General features: G+C 44.4%; 1 protein-coding gene across 1 annotated transcript in view; it reads left to right on the top strand.

Moving 5' to 3' along the window:
* The window catches only part of LOC124544833 (glucose dehydrogenase [FAD, quinone]-like), a 48900-nt gene that overhangs the window by 11365 nt on the left and 14953 nt on the right, over window positions 1–22582 (top strand). Inside the window, exons 3-5 of the mRNA XM_047123534.1 lie at window positions 3110–3313; window positions 5256–5540; window positions 19298–19519. Of these exons, the coding sequence (XP_046979490.1) occupies window positions 3110–3313; window positions 5256–5540; window positions 19298–19519 (711 nt within the window). The remainder of the gene's footprint in view (window positions 1–3109; window positions 3314–5255; window positions 5541–19297; window positions 19520–22582) is intronic.

Raw genomic sequence — 22582 nt, 5'->3', positions numbered from 1 at the left:
ATATCCTACTAGGCTGCCTAATGGTATAACCCTAGTTTATGTACTAGTGTTTCATTAAGCAACTTACTTCCCTCATTTACTGTCATTTAGCTGCATGATTTGCTCACACAGGTTCCTCATTGTTATCTTTCCACTTCGTTTTATTTTGTACAGCCGCAATTCAACCTGCACGTGAGTAGTTCAGTTTTGGAATTGTTACTTCCGTTACTGATCACAGCTCGTGCCCCCATTGCAGTTATTCTCCCAGCGAAGACAACTTTCGAGCTGACACGCGCTTTGAATCCTTGGCATTGCAGATAATTTATATACCCATAATTTGTTAAGAGGCTACAAAACTGGACATAGCCGTCAAGAGCACCGTTACTTACAACTTGTATCTGTGTCGTGACACGGCGTCGAATAATCGTATGTGAATGTTAAGGCTTCCCAAGTTTTCTGTTCACTCTACTGTCGTCTCAACGCAATATGTTTCTGACACTATTAATATATGTTTATAGATGCCTGACAGTAGTGTAACTCTGAACAAATATTTCTACACCCATAAGCGAAGACTTTCTTTCTTTACTCAATTCATACACACTCTGGATCCAGATTACAAGAAGTTAATGTCTTAATAAAGACCGCCCCTGTAGTTTTGACCTATGACAAGGATTATTATTCCCTAGTCCTCCACTGATTTTAGCCTGCTATTGCCAAATTGTCTCCCTATTCTACCACTGGACGGGGAATTATACATCGCGAATCGTCTCCACTTAAATACCGAGTTGGTACCTTTCAGTGTCTTCGAGAACAGAGTAAAGAAAAAATAAGTTTTTGGATAACAGTTTCATAGCACATGAAAAAATCATAGAAATCAAACACCTTGATGAGAACCGAAAAAGTTTAATAGATTTTCATTTACCAAGTCCCTTCCTTCCACCGATACCGCCCCTCCATATACCTACTATCTCAGCAGTCTCACTGAAGGCTTACACCGAAGAATTGTACAGCCATTGCAACGGAAAGGAAAACACGCTTAATAACAAGTTTAATATCGGTGCTGTGGTTATGCACAAAGAAAACGCGAAATAGGCGGACGTCGGTCAAGCGTGCTGAATTGGGATTTCAAGAGCCCTAGTAGAGACCAGCCGGTGATGACACGGCGTGGAACCCAAATGATCCGGGCGGCCTAGCGCACCTAACAAATTCCTGAGTTCTGTAAGAACTGACGCCAATGAATCACAGTTCTGTCTGTATTAGTTCTTGCTGACAATGCTGCACAGGCAGACCGCTGGATGCATTTGTTGTACGACAGGGGGCGAGGTGAATTTATAGGTGGGGACCAATGGTGTTTGAGCAGTACAAAGCAGATCTGAGTCCACTGGTATCTGCAGGTTACGGAATATGCACACGCAAGAACAACACAACAACACAATTTTATGTCCCTAGTGCTGACGCCTCATACCACTGCGCAGTGTACGAAAACACTGCAATGTTCTTTAAAATTAACCTCTCCACAGGAGTTCTGATGAAAGGCAGATATAATCTCGCCTCCATGCTACCTCACAGATTAAATCCAACTTCTACCGTTCTTTCCTCTTCACAAAAATGTCCTTACTGACATCTTTTTCCAAAATATTCGAAAAAGTAATGAACTCACCATTTAAAATAGTTTACTTAGCACATCACAGCCTGCATTATGAGAGGTTTGGTCGACTTAGAGTGCTTTATACGTTCACTCATCAAATATTATAAATCCTAAATAACAAAATATCGACAGGTAGTATTTTTTGTCATCATTCAAACGCGTTTGACTGTATTGATCGTGTTACCCTACAACAAGAACTCGAGTTTTATGGAATTCATGGCTTTACACACAGGTGGTTTTAACAATACTTAACGAACATAATGCAGAAAGTTGTGCTGAATAATTCAAACAATGTTGGAGTGCAGAAAATTTTAGCGACTGGGGAGGAACCACAAACGGTGCCCCAAAGGGTTCTATTTTGGGTTCACTCCTATTCCTTATATATGTGAATGACCTTCCATTTAACATTCAACAAGCAGAATTGTTACTCTGCAGACGATACAAGTATCATAACAAATCCGATTAGAAAGAAAGCAACAGAAGCGATTGCAAATGATGTTTTACAAAGAATCATAGAGAGATTATCTGAAAATAAATTGCCTAAATTTTGAAAAACACATTATATTTGTTTCCATACAACAAACTGACTCATACCAACAACTGATGTAGCACTTGAGCAAGAGTCAGCGAACAGCGCAGAATGATCCAAATTTCTGATGTACATACTGATGAAAACTTGAACTGGACGAACTGTATTACTGGGCTCTTCAAGCAGTGTGAATAATTTGTAATGTTGATCCACGGTCGTGATGTGGGTAACTCTTCGAGGAGCCAGGCTATTTAACTGCGCCGCCATAATACATATATTAGCCTTTTAAAATCGTCATAGGTAATCCATCACAATTTTAGAATAACGGTGAGCTCCATACCTACAAAATTACAGAGAAAATTACCTTTATTAAGCATTATCAAAGCTGCCAGAAGTTCAGAAAAAGAGTTGAAAATGCAGCAAGAATATATAAATTGTCCAGTAACCTGACAGGTGGCAAAGCAAATTTTAAATCCAACTTCTGCTGGACAACTCTTTCTACTACATGGAAGAATTTGTATTAAAAAACGGGCAGCATGTAAAAAACTTGTTTTTAAGTGTAGTTGCATGAGTAGGATTAAAAAAAAAGTGTGTTCATTAATGTTAAACATATCAGTATACATATCCTGTATAAACTGACTCTTTCCATACAATTTGGACGAAAGCTTCGTTCAAATGATCTGCGGAATAAGTAACTAACTCTTCGGTCTTCAGGTCTTAGGTTGCTTCGACGCAGTTGTCCATTCCTAACGCTTGTCTAGCTTAAACCTTTAATTATCCAGCATGTCCACCTTCTATGATGAAACAAAAATGAACAACCTTGTCCCCCGTCCCAGAAGAACGACCCTCCGCGTGCGCCCCTAAACACCGCCCTGAGGTCTGCGTGTGTCGTGGTAAGACGTACCGCTGCCACACTACGCTAACGCGCCGGCCCGCCGTCTGTCCCCCTGCAGGTTCTGGGCGGCTCCAGCGTGCTCAACTACATGATCTACGCGCGCGGCAACCGGCACGACTACGACACGTGGGAGGCGCTGGGCAACCCGGGCTGGGGCTACCGCCACGTGCTGCCCTACTTCCGGAAGTCGGAGGACCAGCGCAACCCCTACCTGGCGCGCAACTCGCGCTACCACGCCACGGGCGGACTGCTCACCGTGCAGGTAAGGGAAGTCTGGAGGCCGCCACTGCCCAACTGTGGCAGGTGCTACCATTAGCGTAAAGGAACGGCAGGAGAAAACTGCATGACACACTGAAACCAGTCACATTTTGGACGGATCGTCTCCCCATATTTAGATTCGTAGTACGCACCATCGCGTAGCAGCACTAGCGGGCAGGCATGTCAGAGCAAGTAAACAACCCATCCACTCCGTACTGTCGCATGGAATTAGTTTGCGCCTGCAAATACGTAACACAATAAACAGATTTCCAAAGATGGCTCTTCCGGTTAGTTCGTGTCTGCGGCTTCAATGAACTGCACGCATGTACCGACGTTTGTCCCGTTACAAACGGTGCCCACAGAGAGCACCTGTAATGTGAGCCAAAAAACTTTGAAAGATGCTATGTCCACAGGCGTAAGAGTGCTTCGTGTATGACTTTTAGTTTACAGTCAGCTGTCCTCTGAAACCCTGGACGTATTTACAAATAACTGCTTTTTTATCCCCTCAACTCTCCATAGTCAGTACACCTGTTCCCATTCAGAACGCTACTGCAAAGGTACTAAACGTGCCCAAGCGAGTGTTAGCTTCGGATGGTGCAGCTACGACGCTTTTAAGTATCTGAAAGCGTTTTTGGCCACAAAGATCTCCCTTATCTTAAACAGAAAGCCTGGCTACGCTGAACTACTCATATGTTTTACAAATATCATCTCTAGTGAATCTTTCGTTGTTAACTCGATGGCATAAATATTCTCCCCCGTTCCCCCTCTCTACCCCATCACGCCTTTCTGTGCTGTTTCATTTCTTCAGTTTACACACTTTTGAGAATAAAATGATATCAAATTCAGTATATTCTGTCTCAATTAAACCTCCACATTACCTGACATAGCTCAGAAACCAGGAGTTGTTCAACAGCTTATATTTGTACGGGAATGCAAGCTTTCTCGGTGAATTTCATTGGTAAATAATCTAGGTTTGTCGGGTCATCATCTTCAGGCGAATTCAAGAATTTTACACTATTCTTGTATAAGAAAACAAAACAACGTGATATACAGGGTGCTACAAAAAGGTACGGCCAAACTTTCAGGAAACATTCCTCACAGACAAATAAAGAAAAGATGTTATGTGGACATGTGTCCGGAAACGCTTAGTTTCCATGTTAGAGCTCATTTTAGTTTCGTCCACCTACGCTCAATGGAGCACGTTATCATGATTTCATATGCGATACTCTACCTGTGCTGCTAGAACATGTGCCTTTACAAGTACGACACAACATGTGGTTCATGCACGATGGAGCTCCTGCACATTTCAGTCGAAGTGTTCGTACGCTTCTCAACAACGGATTCGGTGACCGATGGATTGGTAGAGGCGGACCAATTCCATGGCCTCCACGCTCTCCTGACCTCAACCCTCTCGACTTTCATTTATGGGGGCATTTGAAAGCTCTTGTCTACGCAACCCCGGTACCAAATGTAGAGACTCTTCGTGCTCGTATTGTGGACGGTTGTGATACAATACGCCATTCTCCAGGGCTGCATCAGCGCACCAGGGATTCCATGCGACGGAGGGTGGATGCATGTATCCTCGCTAACGGGGGACATTTTGAACATTTCCTGTAACAAAGTGTTTGAAGTCACGCTGGTACGTTCTGTTGCTGTGTGTTTCCATTCCATGATTAATGTGACTTGAAGAGAAGTAATAAAATGAGCTCTAACATGGAAAGTAAGCGTTTCCGGTCACATGTCCACGTAACATATTTTCTTTCTTTGTGTGGGAGGAATTTTTCCTGAAAGTTTGCCCGTACCTTTTTGTAACACCCTGTACAGTGTTATACGCATAAGTCCCTTGACGGTTTTTCTCGAGAACCTGAGCCCAAAGTCGTGAGCAGCAGGCGCCCTTGCGAGGGACGTGGCTTCAGTGATGGGAGACGTGTCTCACGCACTCGCAGGAGTCGCCGTGGCACACGCCGCTGGCGCTGGCGTTCGTGCAGGCGGGCCAGCAGCTGGGCTACGAACACCGCGACTGCAACGGCGAGCGCCAGACGGGCTTCATGGTCGCGCAGGGCACCATCCGGCGCGGCTCCCGCTGCTCCACGGCCAAGGCCTTCCTGCGGCCCGTGCGGCTGCGCCACAACCTGCACGTGGCCCTCCGGGCGCACGCCACGCGGCTGCTCGTCCACCCCCACACCGCCGCCGCCTACGGCGTCGAGTTCGTCCGAGACGGCGTCCGGCAGGTGAGCGCGCCCCACGGGCTTTGCGCTTTAGTCAACACTTTCAAGGGCTGTAACATCACAGAACTCTCACGAATCAATCTTATCGACAGCTACCTTGTCATTACTGTCATATCCAACTTCGTCATTCCAACTCTCTCCTTTATTATGACCAACTTCGTCATCTCCGAGTCTCTCTTCTTTCATATCCAATTTTATCATATTCAACACTCTCCTCTCCCATATTCAACTTTCTAGTCTCTCTCTCCTCTGTCATATCCAACTTCGTTGTCTGTAACTCTCTCTTCTGTCATATCCAGCTTTGTCGTCACTCTCTTCTCTGCAACATTCAACTTCGTCATCTCCAACTCTCTCCTCTGTAATATTCAACATATTTTCGTTACCTATAACTGAGTCTATATGGTCGCTCCGCTTCATATCTCTACATATTGTTATTCCAAAATATTTTTTTTCTGTATCCGACTCCAGTTGAGACACACTAATACTGTTGTCAAACAGTATCACAACTGACTTTTCAGGATTTCCCGTAGGACTTGTTCTAAATGCACTTGCCGGCAGATAACATTGTCAAAGTGACACAATATTATTTTTTTTCGAAACAACTGTTCGACACCATCTGATGGCGGTAGTTCTTGTTGTCACTCCTGAAAGATACGACTGATGGTAATAGAGTGGGGGCGTCGAAATTTACCAGGCCAATAGCAGAAATTACGCACGCAAGGACAGGTGATCGCAGCTGGATAGAAGCGACGCACATAGTGCTCACTACCAACAGCTGCCGGACGCTCGTGTGGTTAAAAACTTACTTAAGTCTATGCAACGCTGTGCGTCGGGTCGTGCAAATAAGTTGCCTTCAGCTTCGGTTTGTTTCGTGAAGACAATAAACTGCCATTTCTCTACATTAAGAATCGCTGATATTTTATGGGGGCCTTTATGTATGTTACCGCAATTTTTCCGTAGAGAATCTCCTCGTAAATAATTGCGTAATTTGCGAAAAGCCTGAGATTGTAAGCAACAAAATTCGCTAAGCCATTACGACTTTAGCCTCAGGTTATTGAAGGAAATCAAGTAAAACCCAAACCATGGACGCTGGGCCGTATTTTATCTCTGATCCTTAAGAACAGGTCTATCGGTAGTATCTATGATTACATTCCAGACGTCTTCTGTTCCATCAGCGCTTTTCAAGATTTGACCCACTGCTACTAACAGATGAAACAGAGACAGTATCCGTCTGGTTGCATTTAGTATGGTTATCTAGAGAAGCGAGGTATGCCATATGCTGTGTCGTCTGGTTTTTTATCATTGCCTATGTTAATGTGAAAAGGGATTCAAACTTTCAGATGGACTGATTTCGGCTCGTATCAACGTCTGCCTAGTGGTATCCACTGCATTTGTTTGAACAGACAGTCAGCACACTTTCCTAACGGATTAAAACTGCGTCTCGAACCGTGACTATTACTTGTAAAATTGCCTTTAATGAAAACTTCGCGTGCAAAATGGCAATTACGTGGCTTCAAGTCCGTGTCCGGTGCAGTTCTCGTGTGTGCTGTTCATTTCAACACACTCTGCACAGGAGAGCGAAAGTTCAACTTACGATGTAGCAATCTGCGACGGAAATCACGAACCGAAGCACCTTCATTCGTGGTTTGCGGGGAGAGATCCAAACTTACATTCCACATATCTAGCGAAAGGTGTGCTACATACAGAATATGTTAAGCGAATAAAACGTAGAAGTAGAGAGAGATCGGACAAAATTTAAACTGGAAGTACATTAATTGAAGTGCTACGATGGGAGTGGGGATACGATTAAAAAGCCACTTGCGCGTGTGTGTGGACTTAGAGGGCACCATTCATGGGAACCATATTAGTACTTGAGGTACGTTCGTATACATCCAGAGTATAAAGGGAAAGCACAGTTACTGGTCAGTGTTACGCATCACAAGGATAGGAGGAGGAGTTGTGGAAAGTGGTGTCTGTACTTACTCACCCTTACAAAAGCTATGTGGTCTTCATCTTAAACGCCCGGGAAAATCGATCAGAGTACCTCTGACATTAGAGAATCTGAGACAACTGCATTTATAGCTTTACTAGCAAATCCGACAATACCAAATATGCATCGAAATTGGATATTCATCCTAATCCCCTTCTCCCACGTCTCTCTGTCCACCTCCTCCACACCCTATCTCTGTCAACTCTCCCTGTCCACCGCCTCCTTCGCCCGCCCTCTCTCTCTCTAACCTCCTCCTGACCCCTTCTCTCCATCTCCTCCTCTCACCTCTCCCTCTTCGTCTCCTCATTCCCCCTCTCTACGTCCTTTTCCTCCCCACCCCCTCTCTGTGCATCCTCTATCTCGTCTCTCTGACTTGAGCCTCGCTAACCGTTACTGCAAATTCGTATTACGTAGTACTAAGCTGATCACAAGTCCATTAACCATGTACACAACTTTCTGTTTTCTGTGAAAACCAACTGCGAGGGAGAAAACGAAGTTAAACCAACTGCGAGGGAGAAAACGAAGTTACACTTTGTTGTGTACACACTTCTTTGAAGAACATGTGTCGTGTAATGAGAAAAATATATATGGGAGAAACAAATTGTCTGACTGTGAGAACGCTAACAAAACCACTCATTTTGACAACAGAGCATAGCACAGGGTTTTCTTTATCGAAATCTGTTTCAACAGAAAACCTATACATTGTTGTTTAAAAAATAAGTAACTCATTGCGTCTTAATGTCTGTTACAGTATCGTGTTAAAGTTTAAATGAAACCCGTCAAGAACTTTTCTAGAATTTTGGCAACAAAGTTCCCGCTTTATGTATTGCATAGATATTCGTATATTTAAAAAGTATATAGCCTATGTCCGTCCCAATATTCATTAGAGTATCATGTAAAATTATGAAGTAAATCGGTCTAGAACTTTTCGAGATTTTTCGTAACAACATTTTCCCATTTACATTACACATCTATTTTCATATTGTTCATATTAAAATGTATGTAGCAGAAGTCTGCCCGAATGACTGTTAGAGTATCTTCTAAAAATGAGAAGTTAATCGGTCCAAAACTATTAGGGAGCTTGGGAAATTGTCTCCTCTTTGTATATACGAATACACATGAAGTAAATCAGTCGATAACTTTTTCGAGAGTTTTGCTAATAACGTTACCTTTCTACCCAGTATATATAATATTAGCACATGTCCACAGAGTATCGGGTAAAAATTTGAAGTAAATAGATTAGAAGCTGTCCAGATTTTTGGCAAAAACCTCTCCCCTTTACGTAGTATATAATCACGAAAAGTTTTTGACCAATTTGCTTCAGTCTTTTACACAATACTGTAAACAACATTCGGGCTGATATATAACGTTTATTAGAGTATTGTGTAAAAGACTTACGTAAATCGGTCAAACGCCTTGTCTTATATATACGGTATTTCAGATGTGAGGTCAATAATTCACACATTGGAAGTACAGGTCAAAAGTAGCTAAAAAACTCCAATAAATATGGGTCCACAAACGAACCGCTGTCGAGATACAACACATTTTCTATTGCGGTTTATCAATGTCTACGAACACATGGCATTTCGAAATGTTATAGTAGGTGTTCGAAATGTTGTCCGTGTGTTTGAATGCAGCATTGAACTCGTACCTGAAATGAGTTGCGAATCTTTTAAGACAGTCCTGGGGAATTCTGTAAATGCTGGAAGCCTCTTCAATCCGCAAGCGTAATTCATCAGGAGAGTTGACCTCGGTAGCGTAGACCAGGCTTTTGACATGACCCACACACAGAAGTCCACGGGACTTAAATCTGCAGATCTTGGAGGCCATGGCACAGGCCCTCCTTTATCTGTCCAGTGTTGACCAAACGTTCGAGGTAGAAGCAGGTGCACTCGTAAATGAAAATGTGCCGGAGGACCGTCATACACGAACCACATGTCAGGAGTTGGTTCAGTGGGACATCGCACGTACACGTGGAAGTAAAGACCGCAGAAACCGCATGTACTGCTGTCCGGTTAGTCTCTGGGGTGGGAACTGTGGTCCAGTTATGCGGTCTCCGAGCAGTCCTGCCCAGGCGTTCCACGAATAATGCTGCTGATGTCGTGACACGTGTGTTGCATTAGGATTGACATCGGCCCAAATGTGACAGTTATGATGGTTAAAAATACCGTCACGGGTAAATTGAGCCTCATCCGTGAACAGAATACTGCTTACTAAGAGGGAATTCAGCGTGCACTGTTTTACACCCATTGACGGAAATTCTCCCTAGGAGAGAATGCATTGTTATGGGCTTGTACTCACTGTAGATGATGTGGATAGAGTTACTTGCCGATGTAAAATCCGCCACACACTACTATGACTCAGGACACGCTCCCTGTTGAAGTAGTCGGGCGTTCGTGTACAATGAGTAACACCGCTTTCCTCAACGTCGGGTGTTATTGATTTGGGTCGACCTTCTCGTACATGGTGTACGAAACTCTGTGTTTATGTAAGGCGCTTATGCAAGCGGCTAAATGTGCGCGTGTCGGGCTGCCTCCGGAGAGGAGAGGCTTCGTCATGCCTCATGGGCACTGCCATTCGCTTTGACACACATGAAGTGCATGTCAGCGTGCTCTTCACTGGTGTGACCTGTGTCCTTGCTGCCCTCACGTTCGTAACTGATTGTGAAGCCTGTGTGGCACAGTGCACGGAGGGGGAAACGGAACTAATTGCGCATGCGTAAACAAACATAGTCTATCCCAAGAGTTGAGGTACCAACGTAAATACCGAGATATCCAGAGGCGTTTACTTTGGTTCCCAACTCGAATTAATGGGATACCTCGGCAACGGTTGATTTGCGGACTCACATTTATTGGAACTTTTTAGCTACTTTTAGTCCGTACTTTCCATGTGTGAATTCTTGACCATCGCTTCTGAAACACCCTGTATAAAGCACAGATTTTGTCCAAGGTATTGGTTGTGATACGGCAATGCGGCACTCTTATATAGATGCTATATCATAAATTTAAGGTTTACTTTACACTCAACACTCTCGTCATTTCATCCATAGCGTCTGTGAGTTCGTTAGCTATTGGCCCATTAATTTACAAAAATGTTCAAATTTGTGTGAAATCTTATGGGACTTAACTGCTAAGGTCATCAGTCCCTAGGCTTGCACACTACCTAACCTAAATTATCCTAAAGACAAACACACACACCCATGCCCGAGGGAGGACTCGAACCTCCGCCGGGGTTAATTTACATCGGCTCAAAAATCTAGGGCAGGTAACAGTAACTACTGTCTGTCTTCCAGGAAACTAAACAACATATCAATCGGCTCCTCTCAGAAAGTCTATCTACTACTTCCGTCAGATAGTTCAGCTTTAAACTGTTATCAAAAATATATTTATATTTTTCTTCGTAACAAGATACTTAATACAACAATGGAGTAAAAATAGTGGAATGCCTGGAGTATGCATGTGGTAAGGCAACGTTTCGGGTTCGAGTCACGAACTGGCATACAGGTTTAATTTGCCGTTAAGTTTGAAAAGCGCGCACAGAAGAGTACAGAATGGAAGATTAATTATGGAAATAATGGAGTACCGAAAGGAATATTTCTTGACAGTGTTACTCTTCCCGTGTCCTGGCACCACCAGCGTATACACGTACGCTGTGTTCTGCTCGCAGCTACCTCCCAAACTTGTTTCTCTCAGATATTGAACAGCAGAGCGGACTGTCGTAGCAATGGGCTCTGATTGCAACACCAGTGAGCCACATCGTTTCCAAACTGGTTGGTCACGTTAGAAGATATTTAGACACAACCTGCTCTTGCAATTGGCACGATTACGTTGCCTCCATCTGGTTTCACTACCTCCGTGTTTGTAGGCCGCAAATGTCAGTGGGTGGATGGTCGGCACCTTATTGTGGTCCGCTCGTGCCTAAAAAGTGGAGATTGGTAGCGAAGTGTCAGTAAATGACTTGGGGTTAGTATCCTCACAACTCTAACATTGCCGTTGTGAGAATTTTGAAATAAATTATTCACGTCATTGTACACAGCTGTCTGCCACTACTCATTGTTCTCGTATGGCGTATACAACACGATACTTCGGAATGGACTTAGGCGTTCGAATTTAATCCTCTCATTCGCACTGCCAGGTACTTCCTGGATGCCTCCTCCTTTTTGGTAAAGCGCACTACTGTATTCCCGGTCTTTTGAGACCAGCGTTGCATTTACAACCGTGTGTACTCTGCAAACCACTAAACTGTGTGTCGTTCAGAGAACATACTTGCGACCTTGCTCTTACTTCGCCGCCGTGTTCACTAAACGACGGTAATACTTCCCCTCAATGCCCAAGGTCTGAGTATCACCCAATTCAGATTGTCTAATATGTGAGTGATGTTCTTAAGTTGACAAAACAAACTCTAGACTCACTTGACTGTTCTGTCATTGTTCTGTTAGTCCTGTTTGGTAAGAGGCCGCTGCAGAGGAACAATGCTCTAGAACGGATGGAGCAAGAGTTAGACAAGTAGTCTCCTTCGTAGATGAAATACGAGTTCATTTTCTGCGTGTTCTTCCTATGAATCGGTCAGTATCTACTTTCCCGATGACAAGATTTATGTAACTGTCCTAAACTAATTGGGTGAGAGTCGTACGGCTTAAATGCGATTTTTTTTCTAGAGGTTTAATGCGTATTGTGTAGGGAAAAAATACAGAATCTTTTATTACTTCGCCGGCCGGTGTGGCCGTGCGGTTCTAGGCGATACAGTCTGGAGCCGAGCGACCGCTACGGTCGCAGGTTAGAATCCTGCCTCGGCCATGGATGTGTATGATGTCCTTAGGTTGGTTAGGTTTAAGTAGTTCTAAGTTCTAGGCGACTGATGACCTCAGAAGTCGCATAGGTCTCAGAGCCATTTGAACCATTTTTTTATTACTTCCGTTGTGTTCAACTTTCTTCTACTATAGGAAAGTAAAGCTTGCGCTGACAGATTTTTCACTTTCTTTGAATTTATCACGCGTATGTGACTAATGCAAGCAACGGATCGGGATCGGTATTACTTGTGGCGATGGAAGGAAGTTACTCAAGTCAAATCAATTATACAGTTTAAATCTTGCCCACGATTTTCAATGTTAAACCCTGTAAATCGTTATCTGATTTATGTTAATCTGGCATTATGAGCTGATTTACCTATTAGCTTATGCTATGCTGATATTTCTGACAAGGGAACCTCCCCATCGCACCCCCCTCAGATTTAGTTATAAGTTGGCACAGTGGATAGGGCTTGAAAAACCGAACACAGATCAATCGAGAAAACAGGAAGAAGTTGTGTGGAACTATAAAAAAATAAGCAAAATATACAAACTGAGTAGTCCACGAGAAGATATGCAACATCATTGACATTCCGTGACAAGGATCGCAGTGATCCCCCATTTGTTCATTGACGTCACTGTTCACTGTAATAAGTTTAGTGTCTGTGTTTTGCGGCCGCACCGAAAAACCGTGCGATTAGTAGACGAAAGGACGTGCCTCTCCAATGGGAACCGAAAACTTTTGATCGCAAGGTCATAGGTCAACCGATTCCTCCACAGGAGGACGGCATGTGCGTCACATGACAGGAATATGTTGTCGACCCACCTAACTTGTACACTTGGCGAATGGGTAAAAAGATTCTTCTACGTTGCCCGATTTAGGTTTCCTTGTGGATGTGATAATTACTCCCAAAAAAGTGATGAAAACATAAGAGTTTGTCACATAAACTGCAACAAATGAATCCAAAAGCCTCACACTCGCACACTTTTCCCTGTGCTCTGTCAAAACATATATTTTTTACGCTTTCAAATTTTTCCGTGTGTAGACCGTCAAATCCTGCATATGTCCAAGCAAATCTGAACATGTCCTGGAATTTTGGAGAGCGAAGTTGATTATGTGTTAGTGCCTGAACTTTGATAATTGTCTGAAAATAAAAAAATAAACTTTTTGCTCGAAGGAAGACTTGAACCAAGGACCTCTAATTCCGCAGCTGCTCACGCTAACCACGGGACCACGGCGCTCCTGTGTTATGTCGGTCCTTGATGTTGCCTATCTTGCGCATGGACTACTCAGTTTGTATATTTTGCTTATTTTTTCATAGTTCCACACAACTTCTTCCTGTTTTCTCGATTGATGTGTGTTCAGTTTTTCAAGGTCTATCCACTGTGGCAACTTACAACTAAATCTGAGGGGGGTGCGATGGGGAGGTTCCCTTGTGAGGAGCTGTTTTATGTTATGCAGGAAGCCGCAGTTCCGCATGTGTTGCTTATACCGGTCTCTTCGATACTAGCTGACGTATCACATCTGATGAAACATGCGAACAAAATAAAAGAACGCTGCACTATAAGCCTCATTGAGATTTTGGGATACAAAAATTTCTGGTCGTGGTAACTGATCTTCGCACAGTCGTAGCAGTTTTTTCGTCGGAATGACCATATAACTTTTACCTACAGAAATACTTTATAGTTCTGAAAACTTTCCGTCCTGCGACGCGGTTTTCTCTTTATATTCTGTATCTTCAGGGAACTGACTGGCTCTCATGTGTGTGGAAGAAATGGTGAATGTACCAACTGTAACACGCCCGTGCCTAATAGAATATGGTTTTCGGTATAATCCAGAGGTGGTCGTTCATTTAATTTTTCATTGATAATCCTATCTGACTTTCTGCGTCTGCAAAGCCGTCTGCGATCCGTAAAACAGTACGAAGATAATACTTTGCATTAATTCAGATGAGGGTGCATTGCACGCTTACGCAAAAAGCAAATTCATTTACGAAGTTCGTTCAGACCTCAGTGTAACAAGCTGGTAATTCTCAGGAAAACAGAGCAGTACATCAGTCCGGTAGATCAATTTGTGTTTGACAACATGTACTTGTTTGAAAGAAACAGCAACATCAACTTCAGGAACAGAAGACAGATAATTTGAGTCTTTATAGAGTAGACACCTGCCTCCGTAGCGAGGTCGCTAATACACGACTGTACGGTAGCGCTCGACTCCGAGGTAGGCAGGTTCGATTCCTGATGGTGGAATATTTTCACTACCAGTGATTGGTCAGCAAGGTGAGGACAGATGGTGGCGTAATGTTCCCTATCACCACTCTTTGTGCTAATGTCCTGGATTACGTTCCTAACGTCTCTGCAGCGTCTCACTAAGTAAGGACACGTGACACTTACTTGATGGTGATCCGTCAGTCGGATGGGGACTTTGAACTTGGCGGGCCCCTTGGTTTCACCCCCTCCGTTCCCTTCATCCGTAACAACACAGACCCTTACGTTACACTGTAGAAGCACCCGCCACAGTCAATCACACGACACAGACACACTCTTGATACTTCATAACAGGTCGGAGCAAAGCAACGACAAACAACCTCCACTACGACCTTGCCTTGAATGGCGAACCATTCCCTGAGTATGGGATTACTTTGACTTGGCTCGAGTACACGTATCAACATATACAGAAAGTTTGCAAGGACCCGCTCCTATTACGGCAACAATTCGGAATAGGCCATTCGAATGCTACAGATGCTTAGAAAAGTTAAATGTGAATAACTGTATTAAACGTGGCTTTGTTCTCGCGAAACTGGTTAAATTTAAACAACCGATATTCGAAGAAGACTGTAAAAATTCTGCTACCGTCAACCTCGACTAGGGAATACGAAAATTACATCAAAGAGATTAGGCTGCGTAGAAAAGCAAATAAATTATTTTTCATCGCTCAATACGCAAATAGAATAGGAAACAAAATCGTTAATATTTCTACGATGTAGGGCCACTTTATATTGGCTTCCAGAGTATATACATAGACGAAGAAACAATCTTGCTATTTTGTGACTCTTAACGACGACGTTTGCTTTGAGAGGCATTGATGCTACGCGAAGATAGGAAAGCTGGCCTTCAACAGGCTTCCACAAGAACTGAAGGCAGTCGCTGACACGCCGAATTAAAATTCAAGCTGTAGTCTTTCTCCTGACAAATATCTGTTGTTTTCCACTAATACTTTAGGTCCATTTTCCTTTTGTTACGAGAAAACAGTTTTTTGTTCGGATGGATGAATGATCACTTTAGGGCTGCCTTGTTATATTGTTGCAAGTGACGCAGTCACTCGGAAGTATGAGAGCTGCTCACGCAAAGAAGATGTAAGACTGGACTAAGCCATTTTGATTAGAGTCTACAGGCGGTTTTTCCAGCAGAATGCTGGGATGGTTCCTACTAACAGAGCGTGGCCGACTCCTCCCCTCTTCCTTTAACAGTGTTCACATTGGTAAAATCAAGTGTATTCTATGCTGTATTTATTATTATTATGTATCTTATTGTTTCCGTTGTTGTCTTTTCACTGTGTATTTCCATGGGAGAACTTCACCGATCAGTAATTCTTATTCTGATTTTAATTTTTCTTTATACGTTCTGCACGTGTTACTTTATATCACACTTCCAGTGGTAAAATGGGGCAACGACGTTAGTATGAAAAATTCCCTGTGTTACACGCAGCAAGACGGTTGGCGGAGTGAAGATTTAGGAATGTGAAGCATATTTCCTGTAGAATTTATAGTTTATATGTAGCACTCTTAAATCTCTTGCTTGGAGCTACCTTGGTGTGCAAAACTTAAGGACGGAAGTAACTTTCGCATTATGCGTCACTGCCAAGTAACGTAGCCCGATGAAACTTGGACCACTCACACTCTCTCTCTCTCTCTCTCTCTCTCACACACACACACACACACACACACACACACACACACAGAACAGCTACGTTATAGCCCAGAGGGTAACTGTAATAAATACTAAGTGAGGCGACCACAAACTTTTATTTAAGAACAATAAATCTACTGAAGTCACAGCGATTCATCGTGCTTCGCTGGACATGACGGCTGTGACCACCACGGACGACAGCGCACGCCCTGCATCGAGCAGCCGCGCCGGCCACAAGGTGGCAGGGTGCTGGCTTCTGCACGTGGAAGTGCTGCACCGTGTTTGCCCAACAAGTATCACACGAGAATCGAGAGAGCGCGCAGGCCAGTCCATTCGCCGAACACTCTCTCTTCCAGGAGTTGCTCCACCTTTGCTGTTGGAAGCAGTCCACACTGTCGTCCATAAAAATGAAATCAGGGGCCGAGAGCTCCCCCAGAAAGACGCACATGGGGAAGGAGAGTAATGTCGGAATAACGCTAAGCGGTCAGTGTACCGTGTTCAGAGATTTGAAGGTCATTAAGCTCATATGACATTATGCCTCGCCACACGACAGCACCTGGTAATGGTCATACACATATCAAAATAAAGTATTGCATGACATCGGTTCCGAGAGTTCCGGAACCTGTACAGAAAATTGAAATAGAGATCAACATAAACATCATTTCTGCCCTTTTTATTGCTCATGGAGACCACACACACTCCATGTTGCACAACCATACACCGAGACCTTCATAGGTGGTGGTCCAGATTGCCGTACACACCGGTACCTCTAATACCCAGTAGCACGTTCTCTTGGACTGATGCATGCCTGTATTCGTCGTGGCACACTATCCACAAGTTCATCAAGACACTGTTGGTCCAGGTTGTCCCACTCCTCAACGGCGATTCGGCGTACATCCCTCAGGGTGGTTGGTGGACCACATCGTCCATAAACAGCCCTTTTCAATCCAACCCAGGCATGTTCGATAGGGTTCATGTCCGGAGAACATGCTGGCTACTCCAGTCGAGCGATGTCGTTACCCTGAAGGAAGTCATTCAAAAGATGGGCACGATGGGGGCGCGAATTGTCGTCCATGAAGACGAATGCCTCGCCAATGTGCTGAAGATAAGGTTGCACTATCGGTGAGAGGATGGCATTCACGTATCGTACAGCCATTATGGCGCCTTGCATGACCACGAGCAGCATACGTCGGCCCCACATAATGCCACCCCAAAACAGCAGGGAACCTCCACCTTGCTGCACTCGCTGGACGGTGTGTCTAAGGCGTTCAGCCTGACCGGGTTGCCTCCGAACATGTCTCCGACGATTCTCTGGTTGAAGGCATATGCGACACTCATCGGTGAAGAGAACGTAATGCCAATCCTGAGCGGTGCATTCGGTATGTTGTTGGGTCCATCTGTGCCGCACTGCATGGTGTCGTGGCTGCCAAGATAGACCTCGCCATGGACGTCGGGAGTGAAGGTGCGGTGGCCGTGCGGTTCTAGGCGCTACAGTCTGGAACCACAGGACCGCTACGGTTGCAGGTTCGAATCCTGCCTCGGGCATGGATGTGTGTGATGTCGTTAGGTTAGTTAGGTTTAAATAGCTCTAAGTTCTAGGGGACTGATCTCAGAAATTAAGTCCCATAGTGCTCAGAGCCATTTGAGTGAAGTTGCGGTTCATGCAGCCTACTGCGCACAGTTTGAGTCGTAACACGACCTCACGTGGCTGCACGAAAACCGTTATTCAACATGGTGGCGCTGCTGCCAGGGTTCCTCCGAGCCATAATCCGTATGTAGCGGTCGTCCAGTGACCTTGGGCGGCCTGAATGACGCATGTCTACTACAGTTCGTGTCTCTGTATCTCCGCCATGTCGGAACATCGCTTTGGTTCATTACGAGACGCCTGGACACTTCCCTTGCTGAGAGTCCTTCCTGGCACAATGCGGACGCGGTGGAACCGCGGTATTGGCCGTCTAGGCATGGTTGAACTACAGACAACACGAACCGTGTACCTCCTTCCTGGTGGAATGACTGAACTGATCGGCTGTCGGACCCCCTCCGTCTAATAGGCGCTGCTCATGCATGGTTGTTTACATCTTCAGGCGGGTTTAGTGGTATCTCTGGACACTCGAAGGGACTGTGAACTGGGGTGATGCAAAACATTTTTTGAGGTGTGTATTTTACAATACTGGACGTACCATGATATGGCGACAAATGGGAACACGTAATACACACAGACAGATTATCGCACGATTGTTTTGGTGGTCCACGTGCTACGCTATGTGTAGCCATAATATTGTAGGAAATGCTGTCCTCCAAATCTTTTAAAACGGTGCACTCATCGCATACTGCATTATGGTGATCCTGTACTCCTTCCCAACGTCCGTCTTTTCAGTGGTCGGTCGTGACCTCATTTTTACGGAGAACAATGCGCGACTGCATGGACCTGCGCAGGGGAGGAAGTCTCGGAACGAGAGGATATTCGGCGAATGGACTGTCCTGCCGGCTCCCCCATCTCATTTCCCATCGAGCGCACGTGGGCTGCGTCGGGGAGACGTGTTGCAGCACGTCCATCCACATGTGCCAGCGACCGCCCAACAAGTGTCAACCTCGGTGGTGGAGGAATGGAACGCCCTGCCACAGGAACCCCTTCCTCCCGACCTTGTGGCCAGCATGGGAGCTCGATGCAGGGCATGCACTGCTGCTGTTATTGATCACACACCCTACTAAGAATCATGCCCCGCCTTTCATGATGTCCAGGGAACTGACGTGAATCGTTGTAATTATTCTCTTTGAGTAAAAGTCTCACTTCTGTTCGTCTCATTTCTTTCACTCACCTTCTGAACTTCGGAAGTTCTTTCCTTCCATGGTCCTAGCTTCATCGAGCAGTGTTAGGTGGCACTGACACATCGTGCGAAAGCTACTTTCGTCCTCGAGTTTTGCACACCAGCGTTCACACTCAGCCTTTTCTCAGTGAAAACACGGCTGGTATTCTACCGGAGGCGCAAGTCGCTTCCAGAGAGGGGCAGTAATCTAGTAGACCGTTGGGGACCGGGTAACGTAACGAGACGGCGCCCCCCTCCCGTGCAACAGGCGGTGCTGGCGCGGCGCGAGGTGGTGGTGTCCGCGGGCGCCATCAACAGCCCGCAGCTGCTGATGCTGTCCGGCATCGGGCCGGCGGAGCACCTGCGCGAGCTGGGCATCCCCGTGGTGCGCGACCTCAAGGTGGGCCACAACCTGCAGGACCACGTGGGCCTCGGCGGACTCACCTTCCTCATCGACGAGCCCGTCGCCATCGTCCAGAACAGGCTGCAGGTTAGTCTCTCTCTCTCTCTCTCTCTCTCTCTCTCTCTCTCTCTCACACACACACACACACACACACACGCTCTTCTCATATTTAATCTGCACACAAGTACGAGTGTTGACCATTTTCCTTCATAGCCCCCTACTATGGTCAACAGAAAAATTTATTTATTTTTATGTGGCCAACGAAGTATCCACTACTTGTTAAACTAAGTCGAAAAAAAATTTCGAGGCTTGTGTCGTTTTACTTGTTTTCCTATGACAACAGCGAACGAAAATGAACGTCAAATATATTGTAATTATAGGTAGAAGAGAACGAACACTCTGTTCTGTATTTAAGAAAATTGTGGATCAGTACTTTACCGTGATTATTTATCATACGTTAATTATTTATCATATTAACGAGATTCACCGACATCAAAATTTTGGATCCAATCAAATAATAAATTAATTGAAGCAATGGTATTCATATAGATACAGGCTCTATTTCAAATGGTTTTCTAAGAAAGCAAGTGCAAATGTTATTTTCCTTTCTTTCTTAATTTCGGCGACATCAAGAACGGGTTTATCTTTGGCAGCTGACTTGGCAGTTTTTATTTAGTACGCATTTTCTTCCGCAATTCTTATCATTTTTTTCCCTTTTTTACACTCTAAGGCAAAAAACGGCGCACCACGAAGGTATTATCCGAATGGGACGGAAATCGGTAGATGTGATGGACGTATCAGACAAACAAATAAATGCAATTTCAGAAAAACTTAAGTGTTGTTTTAATAGAAAAAGCTTCAGAAATTGAGCAAGTTAATAACGTGTTGGTCCACCTGTGGCACATATGCAAGCAGTTATTCCGGTTGGCAGTAATTCACTGAGCTGTTGTATGTCTTCCTCATCGGTATAGTGCCGAATTCTGTCCAATTGGTGCGTTACATCGTCAAAATCCCGAGGCCGCTGCTGGCATCTGCCCATAATGCTCAAAACATTCTCAATTGGGGAGAGATCCGGCGACTTTGCTGGCCAAGGTAGGGTTTGGCGAGCACGAAGGCAAGTGGTAGGAGCTCTCGCCAGATACGGGCGGGCATTATCTTGCTGAAATGTAAGCCCAGGGTGGCCTGCGACGAAGGCCAACAAAACGGGGCGTAGAACATCATTTGACGTCTCGGAATGCTGTAAGGGTACCTACCGCACATGACAACCAAAGGCGTCCTGCTATGAAAATAAATGGCAACTCAGACCATCACTCATGGTTGCCGCGCCGCATGGCGTGCGACAGTCGGCCTAGAATCTCATTGACTAGATTAGAACTGTCTTCAGTGATCAGTCCCACGTGGAACTGAGCCCAGATGGCCCTTGGACAGCAAGGTCGCCGGAGCGCTCCCCAGCTGAGAACGTTTGCAGCGTCATGGGCAGGGCCCTGTGAAAAGCTCAGGGTTTGACCATATAATGTGCCACTTGGGCACAATTTGGCACGATATTCCTCAGGATGACATCCAACAACTGAATCAATTCCAAGCTCAATAACTACTTGCGTAAGGGCAGGAGGTGGACCAACGCGTTACTGACTCGCTCAATTTGTGCAACCCTTTCATTTGAATAAAACATCCTTTTTTCTGAGATATGAATCATTTGTTTCTCTGTACATGTACATTACATCTACTGACTACCGTCTCATCCAGACAATTCCTTCGTCGTGCATCTTTTTTTCTTCTCTCTTAAGAGTATGTATGGCAAATTTAGTTTCGTCTTCAGTCTTTCGAATGAGTCATGAATCGTTAACTAGGTTAACCATGAAATATCGATTCGATTTTGCCTCCAGTATTTCCGATGTTCATATTTTTTATGTATTTTTCCATTGTGTAACAGTGTGGTCTAGAGCTAAGTAGGAGAGGATATGGATCATGTCCTTGTAGATCACCAGTACGTTTTCCGAAACGTCCACGGGTAATTGTTAAATGGTTTTATTATTTTATTATTCTTGTTCGTTACAATAATTTCTATGTCAGGTTACAAATCTCGCTGTACATTTATTTATTCTTATATGGCCGACGATGTATCCACCACTTGTTAAACTAAGTCTAACAAAATTTCTAGGCATGTGTCGTTTTCCTTGTTTTCCTATGACAACAGTGAACGAAAATGAACGTCAAATATTTTGTAATTTTCGGCAGAAGAGAACGAACACTCTGTTCTGTACTTAAGAAAATTGTGGATCAGCACTTTACCGTGATTATTTATCATACCTTAATTATTTATCATATTAACGAGATTCAGTGCGTTCACCAACAGCAAAATTTTGGATACAATCAAATAATAAACTAGCAGCACAAAGGAGTTAAGTGAGAATGGAAAACATGGAGGAAAAATTACAGGAAGTAAACATAGCAACAGTCACGGACCTCAAAGAAGTGAAACATTACAAAATGAAACACTAAAGTGATAACAATTCAAATTACTGTGCGATCAAGACATTAACATAATTTTAAATATGCTCCATCAGTGGTTGGTTCTGAGCACTATGGGACTTAACATCTGTGGTCATCAGTCCCCTAGAACTTAGAACTACTTAAACCTAACTAACCTAAGGACATCACACACATCCATGCCCGAGGCAGGATTCGAACCTGCGACCGTAGCAGTCGCGCGGTTCCGGACTGAGCGCCTGAACCGCTAGACCACCGCGCTCCATCAGTGGAATGCTGTATATGTCCGTATGAACTTTCTTGCTTCGCCTATGTTTTTCACTAACCAAAATATTGACTATTACTCATGGAACATACTGTAACTAGGCAGACCCCACTGACGACAGTACTATATCGACAGCATGTTGAGGATGTTAACTTGTGGAGCAGCTGAACATTGTTAATGTGGGAATGCTTTAGAGAAACACAACTTAATACTATCTTTGACTGCCCATTTGACAGAGACCTGTACATCGGAAGCTTCACAGTGACAATTTTTGCCACCAACAGGTTCAAGAGTTGGCAATGAGTACATTGTCTCTTATTTATGCCAGCAGTGATTGCATATTTGATGAAACATTAACCAAATTTATTTTTTATCATTTCCTTACGAGAGAGTTG

The sequence above is a fragment of the Schistocerca americana genome, chromosome 8 (genome assembly GCF_021461395.2).
Source record: "Schistocerca americana isolate TAMUIC-IGC-003095 chromosome 8, iqSchAmer2.1, whole genome shotgun sequence".
Lineage (NCBI taxonomy): Eukaryota > Metazoa > Arthropoda > Insecta > Orthoptera > Acrididae > Schistocerca > Schistocerca americana.
This window is presented reverse-complemented; position numbering and strand designations above follow the sequence as displayed.